Source organism: Denticeps clupeoides, chromosome 9 (assembly GCF_900700375.1).
Source record: "Denticeps clupeoides chromosome 9, fDenClu1.1, whole genome shotgun sequence".
NCBI lineage: Eukaryota > Metazoa > Chordata > Actinopteri > Clupeiformes > Denticipitidae > Denticeps > Denticeps clupeoides.
Window position 1 is genome coordinate 18240515 of NC_041715.1, and position 22810 is coordinate 18263324.

Here is a 22810-nt window from a genome sequence, read left to right on the forward strand (position 1 = left end):
CGCCGCCGACCTCTGGTGTTGCGCTGCCATACGGATGCGGCAAGATCTGAGTCATGGCATCATTTCTGCCGAAACGCGGCCTACGGAACCATGCGTCATGTCGTTTTATGTCATTCTGGGCCTTTTTGAAGTGAAAGTAAAGTGAAAGTGAAGTGATTGTCACATGTGATACACAGCAGCACAGCACACGGTGCACACAGTGAAATTTGTCTTCTGCATTTAACCCATCACCGTGAGTGAGCAGTGGGCAGCCCGGGGAGCAGTGTGTGGGGACGGTGCTTTGCTCAGTGTCACCTTGGCGGATCGAAATTCGAACCAGCAAACTTCTGATTACGGGGCCTCTTCCTTAACCGCTAGGCCACCACTGCCCACACTTTTTCACACTTTACTTCTGCGCTATGAATTACTTTTAGTGCAATTGCGAGATTTCCGTTTTTGTAAGGTTTAGCAACCACACCATTTAGCCAAACTTGTGGTTCTGTAATGTGAATGGTTATGGTGGTATGTGTGTGTGTGTGACTTTTGTAGCATTAACATTACATTTTTCTAAATCTATTTTACAACTATTTAGTTCTTATTAATTGTTGGGCGAGTTCTAGGTTCGTTTCAGGTCGTTTCTTGATCCCACAAACTATAATCCCACAAATAATAATAATATTATGCACGCAGGCTGACCGCTATTCTCCCATTGACCCTGCGTTTCCCCTTTTGTCCCGGCCCAGCCAGCCAGACCCACCATTCGTACGGCAGGGAGTTCAGAGCAGGTCTTGGTTCACTCCGGTCAGATTATGGGGGGTGGGGGTCGGCGTAAAAAAACTAAAAAAAAAAAACGAACTCTGTACAGTAAGGAGCCGCGCAGGATTAAACGCGTTCGCGGTGTCGGACTCCGGTCGGTAATGCTTTCAGCGTCTGGTTTGCTCCACGTCCTCCACGTCTTACTCAGCAATTCACCGCCCCCCCCTCCTCTTCGCGCTTTTACGCTCTCAGGTCATAGTATTGACTTGCAAGCTCATATAGGATAATGATGGGGATGATTCTCACGTTTGCTCCCCCGGTGTAATCTGCACGTGATGTTCTCAATGAATCGCTCTTTGTGGCGGAGATCAAGCAGATTATCTCCCCGGCGAAGCGGAGAGGGAGAGGAGACGCTCCAGCTGAGCCAGTTCAGGCCAGGGCTGATAGCAAGGTGTCCGAGGCTGGGCACGTATTTGTGCCGCCGGGCTGCCTGACGTGGGTCACGCTTAACAGGTCTGCAAAGGGACAAAGTTACCGAGACATTAGAGGTCATCGTGTGAGCACTACATTCTCTAGCCTACTCTGTGGAGGATACGGAGAGTGTATCACTGTTTTGAAGAATCTAATACAGGAAACATGGTGTAGTGTCCTTGTAAGCAGCTTCATTAGATTATAGTATCACTAAATGTCCTGTATTATATATTCATAGCTTTTTAAATAGGTTTTAGTGTGGTTCCCAAATACTGTATCTGAAGTGTCTTTCCAAAATTCAGCCACTTCGATCCAGTCCCACAATGAGATTTCCCAGGACGCACCGTTTTAGTGTCTGTAGCTTTAAATGCTGATGAGGAGGAGAGCGGCCTATAGAAGGCATTTGCGGAAATGATGTCATCAGCACTTCCCGTTTAGCTCAGTCATGTCGCGTCTGCGTTCTCCCAGAAAAAAGTAAAATTCACCCACTGGTCCTTCAGAGTCTCGTGTAGCTGAGCTAAAAACAAAACCCTATCCCTATCTCCGCGGACAAATGATCTCACAAAGTCAAATCTTCATAATAGGGGATCTTTAATGAAACATTCCCTTTCTGAGTGGCATTTAGAAATTCTAGCTTGGAGAATTCAGCGTTCTGCAAGCAGAACCGAACCACATTTCTCTTCAGTCATCCAAATAGTTGACCAAGGCGACGTCTCCATTAACAGCTGCTGTGCGTACGTGTGGGTGGGAGGAAAGGACATCATGGTCCCCCTTTTTAATTTCTCTCTCTGATTTGCCCCGCCCTTGTTGCAGTGAGCAGTGTTTTGTTGAGTAATATTTTGGTACAGCATGAGTGCAGGGTCTCCTGCACAGTTACACGCGTGTGATTAAACCTTTCCGGTTAGAAATAAATGTTATTGACCAGAGATTATGATACGAAATCTGAATCTGCACTTCCAAATGGTTTTAATTTTAGTAGGTTGCATTTTGCTCTCAGAGCAGATTGGATGAGTTCCTTTACCCCCATAACTAGTGGTGAGAACTATGAACACGTGTAACATGTATGTAGTGCTTGTTGTGACTGGGTATTACTGGGTAGTTCAATAGAAAGTTCTGACCAAAAGCCAATCAAGTTTCAAAACCGGCCCTGTGATCGCGGGACACAGAAACCTAGTCTCACTTGTTAAAACCAACTTTCAAATATTACCGAAATAGCATTAGCATTTTGGTTTAATTTTTCAGAGGATCACCCTTTTGTGCTCCTGTGGTGTTTGTGTGTAATTCAGCTATGAACCAGAAGACCCAGGTTGAAACCCCACTTATTACCATTGTGTCCTTCAGGGAGACAATGTCATTATTGACTGGATCAGGACATCTGATAAGTGCTATAAATGTGAATTGTTTCTGTGTGGATGTTCTCATCCGCTCCCTTTTCAATGAACCTCTGTTCAATGCCTCCTCTGTATGGCTCCAAATTGAGAAACCGGCCGAATGCAAAGCGAGCACTTGTGCCGGTCCATCGTCGGGGGAACGTCTGTTGTTGCCAGAGATTAATGGACAATTCTCAAAAAAAAAAAAAAAAAACTTGCTTTGATCATGTGGACATGTACAGACATGGAACAATAAAGCATGTTTGATGGTGCGTCTGGGGAAAAAAAATAATACATCTCTTTATCTGAACCAACAATGGTCCAAAATGCGTTTCACTAAACCGTCCTGGCGTTGCGTGCAGGAGATGGTCTGCAGACTGCGGGTGAGACGAGCGGCAGACTGCGTCGAACGTCGCAGAATCAACAGTATTGGGATTTATTGTATTCACGCGATCCTCTGTGATTCCCACTTTTAGCACATGTCTTCAGACTTGCTGTCCAGCTCTTGGTCCCGTGTGCTGCGTAAGACGGTTAATTCCGGATATCCTCTGGTTTACCCCTGCGGGACGGTGGGTCGGCATTCCTATTTTCAGGCCACTGGGGAATGCCTCGTTCTGGCCGTGCAGCGTTCAGCACGTGGTCCTATTGCACTTGTGGCCCGTCTGACGCTTCCTTCGCCCTTTCCTTGGGCGCCGTGAAATGAGGTCAACCTGGAGACAATAGCAACTCCGGCACCAAAGGACTACCCCCCCCCAACCCCCCCTCCTTTTTTATTTTTTATTTTTTTTAAAAACCACCTGACCCGTCTCCTGTCCCCACTGCCACCCCTCTCCCACACCGAATGGAGTGCTTCTGATTTGTGGCACGGTCCTGTCTCCTTCCGTTGTCACGGTCACCTCTGGACCACGCCCACCTCCAAAACAAGCATGCAGGTAGAAAATCAGCACTTCAGTGTGAGAATTCTGATATTTTTTTTTATGGAATTTATCAGATGTCCTTATCCAGAGGGACTTACAGTCCCGCCCTGGAGACACTCAGGGTTAAGTGTCTTGCTCAGGGACACAATAGTAGTAAGTGGGATTGAAACCAGGATTTCTGGTTCATAGGCGAGTGTGTTACCCACTAGGCTACTACCATGTGATACGATGTTAGCAAGAACTCCCCACGTACTGAACGTACGCTGGAGGATTCCGCCGTCTGGCCTCGATACGGCGGCTAATCTGCGGTCGACCGTCCGCTCTTGGTGCAACGCTAAGCCCTCATGCGTCAGCTTGGTCTCCATTAAACACGAACGATTGCCAAACCACATGAATCTTAAGAATGAAGCTCATCGGCTCAGGAAATGAACTTTTTTTTTTTTTTTTGGTGAAAGTACTGGCGTGCTCGGCTCCCTTTGGCTCTCCGTTGGTTCAGCTTATTTGGTGCGGTCAGATTAGCTCCCATTCCACTAGCCGCTAGAGTATGCTCTGGCCGTGACACCGCACCGGGGTTTATGTCTGTTTCCCTTCACTTTTGTCTAAAGTTAATCCCCCTTTCTGTGTGTGTGCGTGGCGGCTGAATGAGCGCGCCGGGCCACCGTGGGCGAGTGCCATTAGCACCGAGTCATTGTTTCAGGCCGACTGTCGGCGCGGCCCTTTGTGCCAGCGCGACCGGCTGCTGTAGCGCACCCCCCCCCCGTCCTGAAGCCAACAGTGTCTTCATCCCAAAATATGGCAGCTCCCTGCAGACCCAGGGGGGTTTCCTGTCCCCTTCAGGTATCGTGCCTTGTCCCCTGTACTGGGAATCAGCTTTCTGCTATACTTTTTTTTTGGGGGGGGGGGGGGGGGGGGGGGGGGGGGGGGGTTGCGATTTAATGGTTTGGGGCGGAGCTCGCTGCGAAAATCCCCAGGCAGACTTCCCCCTCAGGACTGCCGGAGATGTGAGCTGAAGCAGCAGCATCGATCGTCTCAACGTCCTGTTCTTCCTCAGCGAGGTGTCCGGGCGCGGAATGGAACACTCCAGGCTGTTTATGTTTAGCCCTGCTGACGGAGCCCAGCGTTTACGAAAAGTTGGGGAATCGCCGCATTGTAAAACCGACAGGCCGCGCCTCGTGTTCAGATCAACGCGGCACATTAAAACGTGGCCCGGGGGCCTTTCGGGAGTGTACTGTGTACAACCTGGCCTGTCTCCCGTGTACTCTACCACCCTGAATGGAGCGTGAACAATATCCTGGAGTGTGAAACGCGTGGCCGAATCCGATCCAGACGTTGTCCGCTGTAAAAGTGTCTACTTATCCATCTTGATTGCAATGAACATGTGAGGATGACTGACTGCTTTTGACGAGCCTACTTGCGGCAGTCCTGTCTCCTCCCTTCTCCGTTTCCATGCGAGCAATGTCATAGGGACCACGCCCACTACCAAAGCAAGCATGCAGGTAGATAATCAGATTCAAGACCAGTTTATTGTGTCAGTACAACAGTGTACACAGGATACCGTGTATTGAAATACAGACCCCCCCATAGTGCAATCATAAAAAAATATATATATATATATATATATATATATACACACACACACTAAACGAAACTATATTAACTAAAACTAAAGCTTAAATACTGTACAGGTCATATGTGCGCTACACATCTTCTTTCGCTGGAGGATTTCCCTGTCTGGCCTCGAAACGGGCTCCATGTGTCCCCGAGCTAATCTGCGGCCAATTCCCTTGGTGCAACGCTAAGCCCTCATGCTTCAGGTTTGTCTCCATTAAACATGAATGATTGGCGAACCACATGAACCGAGGCCTCCCTGCCTCATGCCGTCTGGGTCGGGGGGGCTGAAGGCCTCTTCCTCCTCCCCGTCTCATCGTACAGTTACTGGCAGGGCTTTTTCTTCTGCTTACATTACAAGTTGCTGTTACACTCCATGCAGGTGGAGTATTCATCATACACCAATAAAAAGTGATGAATACATATCAATAAGTAAAGATCTTGCAGATCTTGCGCCTCACGATACATCATTTCCAGCCTTTGAGATGAAATGGAATACATTTATAGTGATTACATATTACATATACAAAAATTGAATATCCCTATTATTCAAATGTTGGATGAGTCAATGTTTGCATCAAAGCAGTTGCAAATTGATTCATGTTTTCATGTATTTTGAGTTTGTACCACATCAGATGCACATTGTTGGAATTGATGTTTCAGACGTAACAGATTCCGGGCGCCAGGTTGATGATTAAATGGAGAGGACAGGTTTTGTTGTCACCGTGTGCTCCGCAGCGCTGCAGTTTTTAAAGCAGATCCATATCATAAAAGGTATTTTCTATGTATAGCATTCTGAGCACTTGTTTTTCTGCACTTTTACTTAAATATATTTTTGCCAAGTCATTCTGCCAACACGAATTCAAAGTTTCTTTGCCAGCTCTTGTCATCTGTGATTTAAGTCTGACAGCGCTCGCTGTGTCATGGAAGGTGTGCCCGTTTACGTAAGAGATGCCTCACAGAGAAGTCGTTCTGTTTCACCTGGCCTCCCCCTCACCGAGTCTTTGTTTCACCCTGACACGACTGCGTGCCAGCGCTCCCGGAATGAGTTGTGCAACTGGCCCTCGCTGCCGCGATGCTGCGCCGGGCGCTTTGAGAGCGCCAGTCCTATTGCTGTAACTTGCTGGGGTTAGCAGAGCCCCGGGCGCCCCACTCTTGGGCTTCCCTGAATGAGAACCGTGACCCTGCAGGTCTGGGGTTAGGTCGCATGTGCATGCCGATTGCCAACTTAAACGAAAAAATCGGATTTGGTTGTTTTGTTTCTTGTTCTTAGGTTTTGGTCGTGGCTCATTGTTTGAGATCATTGTTTGAGAATTTTGTGCCAATTTTATTTTTGATAATAAATGTTCAATCTAACATGCAATCTAAAAAAAAAAAAACCCTGCTTTTGTGTGTGTGTGTGTGTGTGTGTGTTTATTTATATATGTCATCTTCCCATTCAAATACGTTGTGTGTGTGTGTGTGTGTGTGTGTGTGTGTGTGTGTGTGTGTGTGTGTGTGTGTGTGTGTGTGTGTGTGTGTGTGTGTGTGTGTGTGTGTATATATATATATATATATATATATATATATATATATATATATATATATATACACATATACACACACACACACACTTGTGCAAATGAGCTTTGCCTGCTCCAACACTGTGGAACCGGTAAAACAATGAATGGCTTCAGCTGGCTGCTGTGTGTGGCTGACAATGTCCCCAGAATTCCATGGTGCTCATATCGCTGACAGGTTTTTTTGTCCCCCTCAGGGCACCTTCCTCACCTGCTGGCCTCTTATTGCTTTTTTTTGTGGTTGTTTGGTCAGGCCAGGGATCCTTGTGTGACTTCCAGGGATATTGCCAAGATAGCGCATTTGAATTATGGTTTAATTTTCCACAAGGCTCGTTATGATCCCCTTTTCCCCTCTCTGCCGTGTGGAAACAGACACTGCTTTCTTTTTATGAGTTTTATATTATATTTTATGTTTTTTCTTTTTTGGCTTAAGCGTGGTTTGCATATGAATTGTTTCCTGCAGACTGTAATAAGCCTGGTGTGAATCATGGCACAGAGTAAATGCGAGCTCCGAGGCCGGGGCACGACTTCCTGTTTCGGGTGTTCACCCGTGTCGCGCTGTGGTTTCTGCTTCATTGTGTCTGAATACTGCAGCTTATCCAAGGAGGAGCAGTTTATGTCCTCATTCATAGCGCGGCGTGCTGAATGCGTGCCAGGTCGTAAACCGGGTAGGTAGAGAATGGGCTTGTTGGGCGGCTCCCTTGGTAGCCGTTTCTCACCAGCATGCCGGCTTCTGTCCGGCAAGGGCCGTTAATTACCAGTTCACAGAAAATCTGTGATGGTGATACTGACTTTTCCAGCTACATCTCCTGCCAGGCTGATATTCTATATCTAGGGTGGGTCAATAAAATGATCATAATGCATCATATTGTAATACTGTGTTTGTAAACAATGATCAAGTATGTGGGGGATATGATATCATAATCAAACATAATAATATTTTATCTTAAATATAGTGGAGTGCTCTACTTATTACTGGGCGTTACTCTAGGATATGATCATGATATATGTATATGTGAAAGTTCTAAATACCACATTCTACAACTGTTTTAAACCATAATAAACTGCATTTTTAATACTATATTCCATAATTTAAATATAAGTACATTTTTTCATGTGATTCCCGACTTGAGTTCCTATTGTAAAAACTCTCTCACACATATATGGTATAACCAATGGAAGTATTGTGGCAGTGGTGGCCTAGTGGTTAAGGAAGCGGCCCCGTAATCAGAATCCCGATCTGCCAAGGTGCCACTGAGCAAAGCACCGTCCCCACACACTGCTCCCCGGGCGCCTGTCATGGCTGCCCACTGCTCACTCAGGGTGATGGGTTAAATGCAGAGGACAAATTTCACTGTGTGCACTGTGTGCTGTGCTGCTGTGTATCACGTGTGACAATCACTTCACTTTCATACAATATTTATTGTATGCTAAAGCATTTCACTGCATATAATACCGTGTATGACTGTGTATGTGATGAATAAAATTTGAAATAGAATTTTCATGCTACTGTTTACTCAACCCTATTCCACATCTTCAGACGAGTCAAATAGATGTACAGGCGCACTGCTTGTCCTGCAGGTAAAGGACGTGCATGTTGGACTCTTAGCTGCTGTGGTGGACCGTACTGGGATCCTGTGACATTCATGCAGTATTGATGGAGAACTTTCCTTTGGTCCCCCGTCCAGGGGCCGTTCATTGAGCGATCCGCCCAGGTAACATGAGCGAGTCAGTGTGGGGTAACCGCTCACTGTCAGCGACGCGCCGTCTCGGTGAACGCCGCGTTCGCACCATCGTCACCACAGCCCCCCAGCTCCCTCGCCATGGTGTTTCTGATGAGGTTGATTTTATTGTAATGAGAGTGAGGAACATATGGAGGCTTGGAGAACCCTCGAGGGGGAGGGGCCCTGCTGGCTTTGATCAGTCGGTGAATCTCCATGGAGACCGATTAATTGCTTCTCCCTTTTTTCTTTTTTTTGGGTCCACTTCTGTGACCCCTGACCTCCCACTGACTGACTTTGTGAACGTGTGTTTTGTTGTCCTGTCCCTTGTGTCTGTGGTCATCTAGCAACCGTTGCCCTGCTGGTGGGTGTGACTGCTGAGTTCTGATTCACCGGGCCGGCACGTGATTGACAGCCGTGGCATTAGGCCGATAATGAGCTCTGTGGATGAGGGACTGGCCCCGTGAGGACATGTCTGTTGAGTCAGGTCTTCCTCCCTGGACATGGAGGAGTACAACGCGCTCCAGACAGCTTAAAAACTAGACTGAGGCGATCGGAAGGCCTCGTAGTTCATCCAACCTGTAAAAGAAGAACTCCAGCTGGTTATGTAACCGCGCCAGCAGGTCAGGCAGTTTGAGGGTTTTCAGGACGTTTTTGGTGCAAAAAAATGGTAAAAACCTTCATAAAGTACTGCAGTTATTTATTTATTAATGTTCTAGGCAGAAGGAATGAAACTGCTGCTGTTGTGAAATGCTGGTGCCTTCGTAATTCAGGCCGCGGTTGAACGCGAGCACCAGATCGATGCTTTGTGGCGTGAGTCATTGCCCCCACGTGATGTAGGACCATCACGGCGCAGGCAGGTGAATCTTTAGCATTATTCGGCGTTTAGTAATTGAGCGTGCACGGCGGTTGCGGAGGCCACAGACGGGGAGCTGTACGGTCTTGTCTGTGGAAATGGCGTCAGGCTGAGTGACATTCTTCCCGTCGCGTTCCTACAGGCTGACTGTATGGAGCAGTGGTTACTGTCGGACACGATGGGGCTGTGCCATTCTTGATGGAGATCATGAATCATCTAAACATACCTGATGTGTGTGTGTGTATACAGAACAAGTTTGGACACCTTCTCATTCAATGTGTATTTTCATGACATTGGTAGATTCTCACTGAAGGCATCAAAACTATGAATGAACAGAGTTATGTACAGGATGGGCCATTTATATGGATACACCTTAATAAAATGGGAATGGTTGGTGATATTAACGTCCTGTTTGTGGTGTCCTAGTAATAGGAAGAGGGTCATGTGACACTCATGTCTGACCACTTATATGTGTTCAATGTCACCAACCATTCCCATTTTATTAAGGTGTACCCATATAAATGCCCCCACCTGTACTTAACACAAAAAGGTGAAATAAGTGAAAACATGTTTTATATTCTAGTTTCTTTGCTCTGATTACTGCTTTGCACACTCTTGGCATTCTCTCAATGAGCTTCAAGAGGTCGTCACCTGAAATGCTTTTCCAACAGTCTTGAAGGAGTTCCCAGAGGTGTTTAGCACTTGTTGGCCCCTTTGCCTTCACTCTGCGGTCCAGCTCACCCCAAACCATCTCGACTGGGTTCAGGTCCGGTGACTGTGGAGGTCTCCAGGTCTCCACTTTTTGTTAAGTACATAACTCCACATGTGTTCATTCATAGATTTGATGCCTTCAGTGAGAATCTACCAACGTAAATTGTCATGAAAATAAAACACATTGAATGAGAAGGTGTGTCCAGCCTGTACTGTATGTATGTATTTATGTTTTTATATGAGCGTGCACACACGTGAGCCTGCCTTTATACGTTATGTATACATAATGTTTGACACATTCAGCCATTCCTAGCAGTATATTTTAGAACTAGATAAATTTGATATTTCTGTTGTGTTAGAAAATATCGATACAGGGATGTCCAATACATACACACAAAATTCATTTCTGAGTTATGTTGTTTTGGCTGAATTATTAATGTAATGTGATCCACGCAGATCGTACACAGCATCTTGTATAGCGGCTCTATTTTTGTACAATATCACAATATATCATGATGTGTATCGTATCGTGAGTTCTTTCCCAATACACACCCCTATTAGCGGCAGTGGTGGTGGTTAAGGTAGCGGCCCCCTAAATCAGAAGGTTGCCGGTACGAATCTCGATCCACCAAGGTGCCACTGATCAAAGCACCGCCACCACACACTGCTCCCCGGGCGCCTGTCATGGCTGCCCACTGCTCACTAAGGGTGATGGTTAAAAGCAGAGGACACATTTTGTTGTCATCGTGTGCTGTGCTGCAGTGTTTCACAATGACGATCACTTCACTTTCTTTCTTTTTCCTATTGTGTGCTATCTACCAGTAAATGCCCTTTCTGTCGTTATTGGCCCCGGCCTGTCACCCGTTGCTTGGCCCACCCAAAACCAAAACTTTGTAATAATAGAACATTTTTATCTCTGTCGGTCAGCAGTAGTATTTATTTATTTGTTTACATATCTCTTTCTTTCTTTATTACCTGAATCTGTTCCTTGGCCCTCTGCTGTTACAGCGATCACCTGAAAAATGTCTTTTTTTCTTTTCTCTCATCCTTCATTGTCATTTTCTGTGTGTCCGGCAGCCTCGTGTCACCTTTCATAAAGATCGATGCCAATGTGACGCGTGCTGCCATGTCACATTCGACTGTGTCTGAGATCATTAGTCACAGCATATAACGAGGTTTTCTTCACTCATTATCTGAGCAAAAGTGCTGCACAAAAGCGGCGCTGCTCCACGCTCAAGACCGCAATGTCCTTAAATGCCGCCAGACAGCCGATTTCCCTGTCAATCGGAGCGGGGCTTAAGATATAAAATGAACCTTTTGTTTGCTGTGCCAGGAATTTGGAACTGTAGGTGTCAGGGGTAATATTATCATTAGCCAAGACACGAGAGAGGCATTATGTGGAGGAATAGCTGCCATCACCTGGGCTTTGTGCAGAGCTCATCGCCTGCAGATGCATGTCCGTGCTGCCCCCTGCTGGCCTTTACTGGGTGCTACTGCAGGAAGCCCCAGCAGCTCTTTACGAGCAATACTATTAACTTTTTGTTTTATGGTAGTATATCTGATTTTCATCTTCATTTTTTTTTTTTTTATGAAACTTTGGAATATCCCTTCATATTGACACATCGTCCCCCCCTGTCTTTAGGGCATTTTACATTTTGTATGGATTTACATCATTTACGCCCTTATCCAGAGCAATTCACAAGCAGTAGTTACAGGGACAGTCCCCCCCCTGGAGACACTCAGGATTAAGTGTCTTGTTCAGGGACACAATGGTAGTGAGTTGGATTTGAACCTGGGTCTTCTGGTTCATAGGCAGGTGTGTTACCCACTAGGCTACTACCATTCTAGTGGGGATTTGACTGCATGGTGAACTTTTCAATCTCACAGTTCCATCTAGTGGTGCTAAAGATGGCTTGCCGGTAACAAACAAATTTGCTGTTCTTAAAACCTGCTTTGAAAATCATAGATTTTCTAGAAATGTAACATGTTTGCTTAAAACATAACAGAATTCATTTATTAACATTTTTTTATTTTTCAGAATAAAAAGCTAGCTAAAAAGGGACTGATATTGATATGTCCAGACCAGGTCCAACATAAAAATAGATTTTTTTTATTTATTTTAAAATAAAAAAGTATCTCATATTAAGTCCATATTGACATTAGCAGTTTAACCCATATTAATCTGATATTGACACTGTCGAATAAAAAATGCCTGCTCAGAATGTAGTAACCTACTTCCAGATAGCTGAGAGACCATCAAAAAAATTCTAAAGGAGGGTGTAGGCAGGATCATGTCCCTCAAATGCATTTGTCTCGTCATACAGTTGTGATTCTGAAAACACGATTACATATAGAGCAACAAGCTTTATTTACATTTACATTCATGGCATTTATCAGACGCCCTTATGCAGAGCGACTTACAATCAGTAGTTACAGGGACAGTCCCCGCCCCCCGGAACAACTTTGGGTTAAGTGTCTTGCTCAGGGACACAATGGTAGTAAGCGGGATTTGAACCCGGGTCTTCTGGTTCATAGGCGAGTGTGTTACCCACTAGGCTACTACCACCCTTAATATTTAATATTTAACAGGAAAAAAAAACAAGGACTTGTATCTAAATGACCCTTGACCTTTGAAATGGTATTATGTTTAGGCTGCGTTTGTTGCTGATCTCCATCTGTTCTGTGTTAACAGTGTAGTTCGGGGTTCGAGTGGCGGGCTGCATCGCTCCGCACAGCCACCAGAGCGTGCCAGTGAGCCGCTGCGGTGTTGCTGTTGCAGTAGCTGCGTATTACGCGTGTTTATATAATCGCTTGTCATGCGTGCTCAGCCCCTTCCTGCTGAGCTGTTAAATTATTCACACAGGCCCACATCGCGTGAAGAAGCTGACTTCACTGAAATGCTGAATATAATTAACACCCTGCAAATTCATATACATATTAATAACACGGGAGCACGTCAGATCTCCAAAACATGTGTTTTGTACCTCTTCTCACCTGGAGCATGTATTGTTTTTTTTATATTAGGCACAGTTACATATTACTATTTATTACTATTTTTGATTCTATTTTGCGGCAGCTATATCTGCCGGTCATATCTTGGAATCTAATTATTCTGTGTGTAGGCAGGGAGGAGATGGGGGTCAGGCGAACACTTGTCTTCATGATGTAGGTGCACGTGGAGCACAGTGGGAAGGGCTTTTCCTCATTTCTACTTCTTATTCTTTTGGCAACAGTCATGGTTCAAGCATGAAACAAATATGTCATCTGATCAGCATATTGCAATTCGCATTTACCAACAAACCCTGATCCTTCGCTTGTGATCATTTCTGTCCGCGAAAAGACCATATTCTTATAGTGGGGTTGCCTGGAGGCCGGAGGCTTCTTTCAGGCGTAGGTGTAGATTAAAGACGCCAGTGTGGGTGCGGCCTGCTGCGGTCGATTGTTTACTTCCTGGCTAGTGTTGAGTATCTCTGCAGTGGTTCAGCAACTGATACCGGCGGTGTTGACTGAGAAGGTATGACCCCCTCACCTGATGGCGAGCGAGGGGGCGGAGCTTTACCGGAACTTGGTAGGGAAAGGGGTGAGGCTGCTGCGGCCCGAGTTTAATGACTGATGAATGACTGCAGCGGTGTTGCAACAGTCAGTTCCCGAGTGTATAAAACGAATTCAGCCTCTAACTTGTACTGTTTCTGCAGATGTTATAATGCTTTATTTATTTATTTATGATGTAAAATCCTTCATAATGATTTTTATTTTTCTGCCTTTTTGTTTTTTTCTTGTCTCTGCATGAGTTTACCTGCATGTGGAAGATAAAGCTGCTCACCACTCCAGGAACAACTGTCTTTATATTTTTATAATTTCTGACAATTGTATTTAGTCTCTCTCCTCATCTTGTGGCCCTTATGGGCCATTATTCAACCCCCACACGCTTTAATGAAAAAAATCTTCTATTTTATAAACCTTCTTTGTAATAAACTGCGTACGTTTACGTAGATCAGACTAAATGTCTAATGGCAAACATGAATAAATGTGATTTTGATAAGGTGGTGCATTTGTAAGCCTGATAGACTCATGTCAGATTCATGTCAGAAAGGTGTTCGTGACTGATGTGAGGTCATGAACTGACCGCACACCCCATGTGGAGTGTCGTACCAGTGAGGGTGACCTTTGGAAAGACCCTCTGTAGAGATTTAAATGTTTTTTGGTTGTGCTCTCTGTGTCGAATGAAAGGTCAGTGATATCTAATGCTTCTGGAGAGAAGAATCTTGTTTTCCTCTATTCACAACGTCTCGTGCCTTTATTTTTTGAAGCTGGGTCATTTGTCCAGTTTATGAGGTGGAGTACTGCGGGGAGTACAGTCTTAAATTGGATTTCTGCAGGGACTTGGAATGTCAGACGTGGGTGAACTTGACATTTTAGGAGGACGTCGGACCGCGTAAGTGGCTTTAATCCAGTCTGAATCAGAAATGCCCACACAGCCTTACTCTGGATGACGGCAAGATGCACTGTGCCACCTGTGCTGTGAAGAGGCAGCAGACCAGCTTGCACAGTCCTTTACGGGGGGTTTACTGGTGCCCACCACCACTCACCACCCTCCCTTTTGTCTGTTTCTTCCTTCTGCGTCTTGATTCTCATTTCACCATCATTCGCAATTCCTGCATTCCTCCTTCATACACACCGATACCCTGGTTGACATTAGTCCACCAGCCTTTTTGATGGGATTAAGATGAGCCATAAATGCGTCAAATGAAGTCAAGTCTGCAATGTGCAATGGCAGAATTATTTAGATTTCTGGATATTTCAGATGGGTGAGGAGATGGCTGGTAAAAAAAAAAATGACAAGGCGATTATTTGGACTCACTGTCTTTACAATGAAGTGGAAAAGAATGGTCAAACAACAACAAATCAGAGTTTTCTGTGTCTGGAATGGATGTTGAGTATTCTTGAGTCTATAAGGTAACAATAATTATATTAATAAGATAACCTTGTTTTAATTATGTAATCTGGTTGACTAAAGTTGTTGACTGTTTTTGTCTGTTCTAGGTACTTGTACTGTGTGGACTGGGTTCAATATAATTGCATTACTAAAAAATACTTTAAAATCCAGTTTTCATTGACTGACTAAAATATTGCTAAACATAATTATTTTCTAAAAAATATTTAAACAAAGTATTGTGCAGTGAGCATGTTAATTTGCCATGAATCATGTAGGCTGTGGTTAATTTGGGGTTCTTGGTCTAACTCTATAACTAAAACATAATATAAAAATTCAGATTGGGAAAATGTGTAAATGAAATAACGTCTGGAGATAAATCTGTAAAAGCTGTTGAATAATGAAGCAATATTCATTAGAAAATTGCAAAATAATGCCTCATTGTTCTTCAGGCTGTGGCACAAACATTTTTCCTGTGTTGCAACTCCAGATGAGTCCTCCTAAAATTGACTGAACTATAAAATTCTTAATGCTTGACAATACAATGCATTTGTAACCCATCATGGGAACGTTTCTGCTGTCCGGTATAAGAGCTTTGCCTTTCCATCATTATATCCCCTTTTGATGAAATAGTACCATGGCTCTTTTGTTTGGTCAGCCAGTAAAACAATTCCATTCGTGTATTTGTGGAATTTTGCACATAAATAGTGCAGTGGTGTAAACCTGTCCTCCTCCTGGTTTGTCTCTGCGGTAACCTGATACCCAGCTCGTGTGACCTCAGCTTCACAGTGGTAGCCATCACCTTGTCCTTCAGGCAGTCTTCTGCCCCATAAACACAAATCAGCTTCGGTATTTACTAGGTCGGGAATATTGGCAGATTCTTGAAAACACCATAACGTTTTGCAGAGTGCCAGTATTAACTGGAAGAGATACAGACGATTAGCGCACAGTCTTTCCTTCTTTCTGTAACACATACTTGATATGTGACACATTAGCACATGCTCCGTTCATGTGGTGTCTGTCCGCTTGCTTTGAAAATTAGGGCCGGTGTGTTTTTTTTTTTTTGTTTTTTTTTTCAGTTCATATTGGTGCACGTTGCAGTAGTGCTGGCAGCTACTAATTTAATCATAATGCATAGATTAGAATAAGGTACACACATTGTGAAGTGTTTATTCGCGATATACTGTATGTCCGTTTATATTGAAAATTGCCATTTTGTTTTAATCAGATTCACGTCCTGCTGACTGAAGGCAGATGAAGGTCTTGAACGAGTTCGTCCTTACGATCCTTTCTTTTAGTAGCTTTTCTACTGGAACGTACGCTTCGGCTTTCCAAGAGTCCCCAAAATATCCCACAGCAGGGCCTTGTTTACATCTGCTGCATCTCTGGAATGGCTCAGGGATTAAAGGCTGATTATGGTAAAGAGAAGCGTGTCACGGCTTTGCGCCTGACGTAAACTGCCTGTAATCAGGGATACTGGTCTCTCTGACACCGAATGTTAAATTAGACACCGAAGTAGGGACACGAGAGAGCTACTTTACGACAGCATTTCTTTATTCTGTACTGCTCTTTATGCTAAAAAAAAATAACTTGCTTTATTTCCAATTTGTGCATTGAAACGGTACTAAGTGGCTATTTTTTTTTTTTTTTTTTTTTTTTTTTTTTTTTTTTTTTTTTACCGAAAATACAATTGGGTTCTTTTTCTTGGAAAATTTTTGTGAGATGTGTTCATCTCATAAATAAACTGGACCGGGGTCTAATCCAGCTGGCACATGACTCAACCGGGCGCCACGTTTGATTAATTTGACGTTAAAGCTACATTCTTAACACCCGCTTATCAGTCTCCGCTTTAATCATTAACAGTTCTAATGAAAACCGTTCATTCGGATGGAGGGGGGTCCTGAGACTCGTCGCTTCGAATCAATGTCATCATGTCACACCATGGTTTACACTCGGACCATAAAGTAAAGACGTTGTCTGTGGAAAAGAGCTAAGTGGCGGCACTTAACAATGCTTTGTTTGTTCTTGACAAAGGCTTTTATCGCAAGATATTCTGTTCTACAATCATTGTGTGTTTTTGAGTTTCGTTCTGCGCCTGTCAGTCACTCTTTTTTTGCACGACCCTGGCTTTTCCTTGTGTTAAGCTTTACCCCTGTGCACACATTGGTTAATTTATTTTTATAAAAGGTCTATATTGTCAGTGTGAAAATGATTGTCACATGTGACACACCACAGCACCCAGTGCACACAGTGGAAAAATGTCCACTGAGGGAGCAGTGGGCAGCCATGAACGGCGCCTCGGGAGCAGTGTGTGGGGACAGTACCTTGTTCAGGGGGACCTCAGTGGCACCTTGGCTGTTCGGTATTTGAACCTGCAACCTTACGAAGCCTTCACACAACCTTCATTAACTGCTAGGCCACCACTGCCCGTATTGTCTGCTACATGTACAATGAACATTGACAGCTGTATGGCAGCTAAATCCCTTACTGCCTGTTTATAACGTGGTGGTACCTTAACCATTTAGCACGGTAATCATCTTTTGACATACACTAGTGTTATGAATGTATTTCACCAACACAAAATGGATTCTTTTTAAATAGTTATTCTGTGACTATTCAAATGCAGGACCTCCGGAGGCTTTATAGCTTGCCGTGTAGCTAACGTGTTAAAATGTAGCTAGTTGAAGAGGAGCTGTCCGAGGTGCTGCTTTCTGAGGGTGCAGTTTATTCCAATTCAAAACTCTCTTCTCACTGTATTTCACGGCCTGCTAAATCCACAAGTTCTTTTTCTGCCTTCTGGAGGGATCACAGACAAGTTACTGGTGTTTACTGGTATTTAACTTGACCATGTAGACCCACACGATATACTTTTTAAAACGCCGACTCACGCCATCAACTAGTCTGAAGATTAGCCAAACGTTGGTCTTAGTTCTCTCTTTACGATGTCATTTCTTATTGAAATTTCATTTTATTTTTTTATCATTTTGAACCTCCTATTTTAGTTAAATGTGTACTTTTTAAGTAAAGTAAAAGCTTGTGGACAGTTCATTGGCACCATTGCTAGTATAAGCCAATGTTTTAAGATATATTACTGATATATATTACCTCAGCATTTTAATTAAATCAGAAAAAGGAACTCGAGATACGATTTAGTTGTTAAATACTATTGCGTCTCCAAGGAAAGCTATACAGGCGGCTGACTGGAGCTCCTGTGCCATGCACTTTTTCCTCCTTTGGACATCACATTCAGTCCCTTTACATGCAGTGCATTGGATGAGCAGAGTCTTGTCTGGATATATGCCTCGCTGCAGTATCCTTGCAGACTTCCAGCGGGGGGAATGTAGCCGGATGACTGGTATTTTTTAATCGTATATTGAAGAAACGCTCTTCTTGTCAGAGCTGGGAAATGATCAGTGCAGTGCCTCAGGTGTGGGTTTTCGTGCGGGGGCCACTTTGATTGTTGCACAGATCTCGGATCAGGGCGTGTTCCTGCCTTTGCCGAGCACTGCTCTCAGCGGCGGCACAAACTGGATTGTGCCGGTCGCCGTGCCACACCAGTGTTCCTCGGAACTAGGGCAGAGCAGCAGGGGGAGGGAGCGCTCGTCATCGGCTGACGTGACAGATGGATGGAAGGAGAGCATGGGGGGGGCAGGCCTCTCATAGAAATATACCAAAAAAAACAACGCTGTGAAAGTGGATTTTATAATTTTAGGATGCCCTTTATGACCAGGCATTTTGGCACTTTATACTTTAGAATCTTAAGGACCGCTGGATTGCTTGTTAATTGTAAAATTTGACCGTTTAGTAGCCTAGTGGGTAAAATGACCCCACTTACTACCATGGTGTCCCTGAGAAAGACCCTTAACCCTCAGTGTCTTCAGGGGGACTGTCCCTGTAACTGCTGACTGTAAGTCACTCCAGATAAAGGCGTCTGGTAAATGTCATAAATGTACATTTCTATTTTGCAATGTTTCCACCACTGGGGGCCCCGACTTTTCTGTCAAATCTAATCACCCCACAATTGGATGGACTTGGCCCTAAGAGGGACTATGGGTGTCTGTTTCATCCCTCTCCATACATTGTGGAATTTATCCAACGACACAGTGTCCCCATACTCCCGAGTAAAGGGAGATATCCTTTCCTGGGCCGGTGGCAGGAAGGTGGGAATGTCACATGATCCCCCTGCCCTCCACCATCAGCACTTGAACCTTTAGCTGTACCCTGTAGTCAGCTCTCACACCCAAGTGCATCTTGGGTGGGATCTGGCTTTTCTGATGTACCCAAGTCTGTTGGCTGTCCTTCCTCGGTTCTTTATTTGTTATAGGTTTTGCAGGTGAACAACAGTGGTGGCCTAGCGGTTAAGGAAGCGGCCCCGTAATCAGAAGGTTGCCGGTTCGAATCCCGATTCGCCAAGGTGCCACTGAGGTGCCACTGAGCAAAGCCTGTCATGGCTGCCCACTGCTCACTCAGGGTGATGGGTTAAATGCAGAGGACTAATTTCATTGTGTGCACCGTGTGCTGTGCTGCTGTGTATCACATGTGACAATCACTTCACTTTATCACATGGAGTATAAATATCAATGGATTGTGGTTCTTTGTTTTGATTTAGCAGTTTTTGGAACTGAGAAATGCTTTTGAATGTCATACAATTTGAGATATTATGAGATATTAAGATATTATGCCTCTAGTTTAGACTGAAGTGGACTGTAATTGAACTCTAACTGTAAAAGGTTTCGTTTTTTTACCAGCAGGGTGAAATAAAACCTGACATCTTGAACGTGTCTCAATGTACAGCCGCCCCCAAATCGCATTAGCAATCTGACTGGAAGTAATGCTTGCGCTTGACTGGCCGCCTGTATCAAGGACATCGTGTACAATGTAAACACCCCCACCCCCTATTCAGACCCCCCCTCCAAAAAAAAAATCTGCAAAGTGGCAGCCTTTGTCTCCCCTTGTTCGGGGGAAGCTGGCCCCACACGTTCCCTCGTGGCCGGGCTCCAGCAGCTCTGTTTGTCTTTGCCCTCAGTCTGAAGTCACACGCCGCACCACTCTGACAATAATTCTGATGCGTGTAATTGTCTATTTGTTTTAAATTCCTACACACTGCCATTTAATATTTTACTCTCATCTGGTATAACCACAATGACACTCAATCGCTACCACCAATTCTCAAACTTTTTTTTTTTTTTGCATTCACTATTTAATCAGCGAATTAATTTTTATATATCAGTGTCGTGCAGATATGATCTTTTTTTTTTTTTTTTTTAATTGTTCGTAATGTGATCAGTAGTGCACGGTTGAAGGCCGCCTCTACTTCCATCTTACATCATACCACTGCCTCATCTGCCACTTTATATAAGAGGCACAGCGGCTCCAGACGAAAGTGGCGCGGGCGCAGGCTGGTGCAGATTTGGTGGCGATGGCAAGAAAGCCTCCGCTGTTGTAGCTGCAGGCTACCCCCCAGACCCTTAATGTTGAGCGTGGAAGAATCCAGTTGGGTAACACCCCACCACCAGCGCTCCACTCAACCCCCAACTATAGCTGTTTTTATTCTTCGGGGTTAATCCTCGCAAAGCCAGGTTTCACCCCACATTACTCATACCTGCTGCCTCTGTGGGCCCCACCGGGGACGAACGGGGGGACTGTTCAGCGGCGGTGAAAGCAGGCTGAGCACGGTAATGAGGTCCTTAAAGTGGTGTATACTGTTCATTAAAGGAGCCAAAGAATAATGGATTGACGAGATGATTATGTGCTGATGAAAGGAATAATGCAACCGTCAATTCTCCAAATTTTATTGGCAGCTAGGGATGGGCACCATATAAATAAAATATTATATCGTGACTTAATAACATGATTCCTCCTTTTGTAATGACGCCCAAATACAACATTTCCTAATGAATATGCACACTTTTGTGCAGTCATGTAGAATAATTGCTGCATGATACTTTATTTTGTCCGTTTTAAAAGCATCTGTGACCTCTAGTGCTTATTGTCTAGATAGATGCTTTATTCGTCCCAGAGGGAAATTCTGCACGTTGTTGTTATTGGAGCCATTCTAGTCTGTAATTGTACGTACACAGTGTGCATCTGGACTGCTAGTTGGGTGTGGCTTTTAATGAAATCTGCGGAAATGTAGAGCGACCCATTATCAGCAACATTTTTGCCTTGAGTTCCAGCGGAAAGTTCCTCTAATTTTGTACTCCGTTTCGTGTGTGTTTTTGGATAGACAGAATCGTCGTGGTCCACCTTTTTTTCCCGTGATCCTCGGCATGACTCAAAGCTGCAGAATTCAGGAGTGGCCGCTGGCCAAATAGCCTGAAAGGCACCGACTCACACAGCGCGGCAACATGGCCCTCGTTCGCCCGGGTCCCAAAAAGCAGCTTGCACCCCGAAATCGGGGTGCCAAACGGGGCATCCATTTCCCCGCCCCTATGTTGTCATACATTTCAGCCCTGCCTGGTAATATCTGGGTTACACACACCCAACCTGGCAGGTCCAGGTGGTTCGAGGTTGGCTGCCGTGCACAGGTCAGACGCAGCGACGCCCCAAAACCCTTCGTAGCCCCCCGTCGTTTTCTCGAACCCCGGATTTAATCCGGTTTATTCATCTGTGGCCCGCTGGGTCTCGGCTTTAGACTGTGAGGTGCTGTGACTTTGCACGTCCTCTGGGAGAGGCTTCTGGCCAGCGGGGGGTCTGTCCCCAAAACGTCCCCGCCCTGTAATCTCCTCCCTTTATACTTCACCATTGCCGGCACCTGAGGAAATGGCGAAAAAAAACGTCTCCTCTCAACATTCCAGAAAACATGTTTGTAGAGCAGTTGCATTTGATGCCTGGTGGACCACGGCCGCGCCCCCGGAGGCAGTATTTCCAGGTGAAACCGTCTCTCCTGCCGCTGTCGCAGGGCCGCACCGCTTTCTCGCCGCAGGCAGCGCAGGGCTCGGGACAAAACGGCTGCGCACGGCGGCGCTAAGCCCAGGCGGGGCCGCGGCGCTGATGAGAAGTGACAAGGTAAGCCCGGACTCGAGCGCAGGGGCCCGGCGGAACAAAAGAGCGGGGAGCCCAGCGTCTGCCGTGCCGGGCCTTTCAGGTGCACGCCGAGGCGGGCGGGGGCGGCTCTTCGCGCGGCTACGCGGATCACCGGGAAGATTTTAATCTCCGCTGAAGGTTTATGTAACCGGCGCGGTCACGTGACCTCTGCAAGTATGTGACGACACCGCTTGCCCCGGCTCTTGTTTTCGCTCAATCACTCGCGACTCTGCCTGTAAGAACCAACAAAGCCGAGCGGGGAGGCAGGCGGCGCCCGGCCGCGGTGCTTCCATGTGACCCAGAGAAAATACTGTACTGTGTGTGTGTGTGTGTGTGTGTGTGTGTGTGTGTGTGTGTGTGTGTGTGTGTGTGTGTGAATGAGCCTCGTGGAGAGAAGGAGCAATAAATTCTGTCATAGGAGGTGGCTGATTGGCACACCAATGAGAGAAACGGTTCTCCAAGTGCCGGGCCGAGACGAGATGGCCATGAAGCTGCTGTTCTGGGAGCTGGAACAGCATTTGAAGAGGTAAACCGAGCAGCCCGGCTGCCTTTTTGGCTTTGGATTTTAGTTGGACTATGGATGGGCCGTTTCTTCTGTGTCTGAGATGCCCTCAGCAGCAGTACGGCGTGCGTGGTTACGTAAGCGTAGCTAGTGTTTTGGTTTATACTGCCGTTTGGACCACAGGAACTTGCACGTGTGGATGGTGCTGGTTGCTCTGCGGAATCAGAGGCGTGATTGTGTTTTTTTAAATGTTTGAAACTAATATTAGGGCATTAGGTGAAATGTTTAAGCACTTATAATAGTGATATTAAAATGTGATACTAAAAATCCATGTGCATGAATATGGAACGTTGCGAATGCTCTCAGCAGTTATATTTAGATCTTATGCTTTGCCAACAGTA

At 45.3% G+C, this 22810-nt stretch overlaps 1 protein-coding gene across 4 annotated transcripts in view; it reads left to right on the top strand.

Moving 5' to 3' along the window:
• The window catches only part of tsc22d1 (TSC22 domain family, member 1), a 31532-nt gene that overhangs the window by 3637 nt on the left and 5085 nt on the right, over window positions 1-22810 (top strand). Inside the window, exons 1-2 of one of the 4 annotated variants that reach the window (XM_028990779.1) lie at window positions 21976-22223; window positions 22258-22433. The exons of 1 other annotated variant lie outside the window; for it this stretch is intronic. In XM_028990779.1, coding sequence (XP_028846612.1) covers window positions 22285-22433 — 149 coding nt within the window. In that variant the 5' untranslated portion in view covers window positions 21976-22223; window positions 22258-22284. Of the gene's footprint in view, window positions 1-21865; window positions 21890-21975; window positions 22434-22810 lie in introns of those variants that run through there. 2 more of the 4 variants (XM_028990780.1, XM_028990778.1) reach the window with 2 other exon arrangements.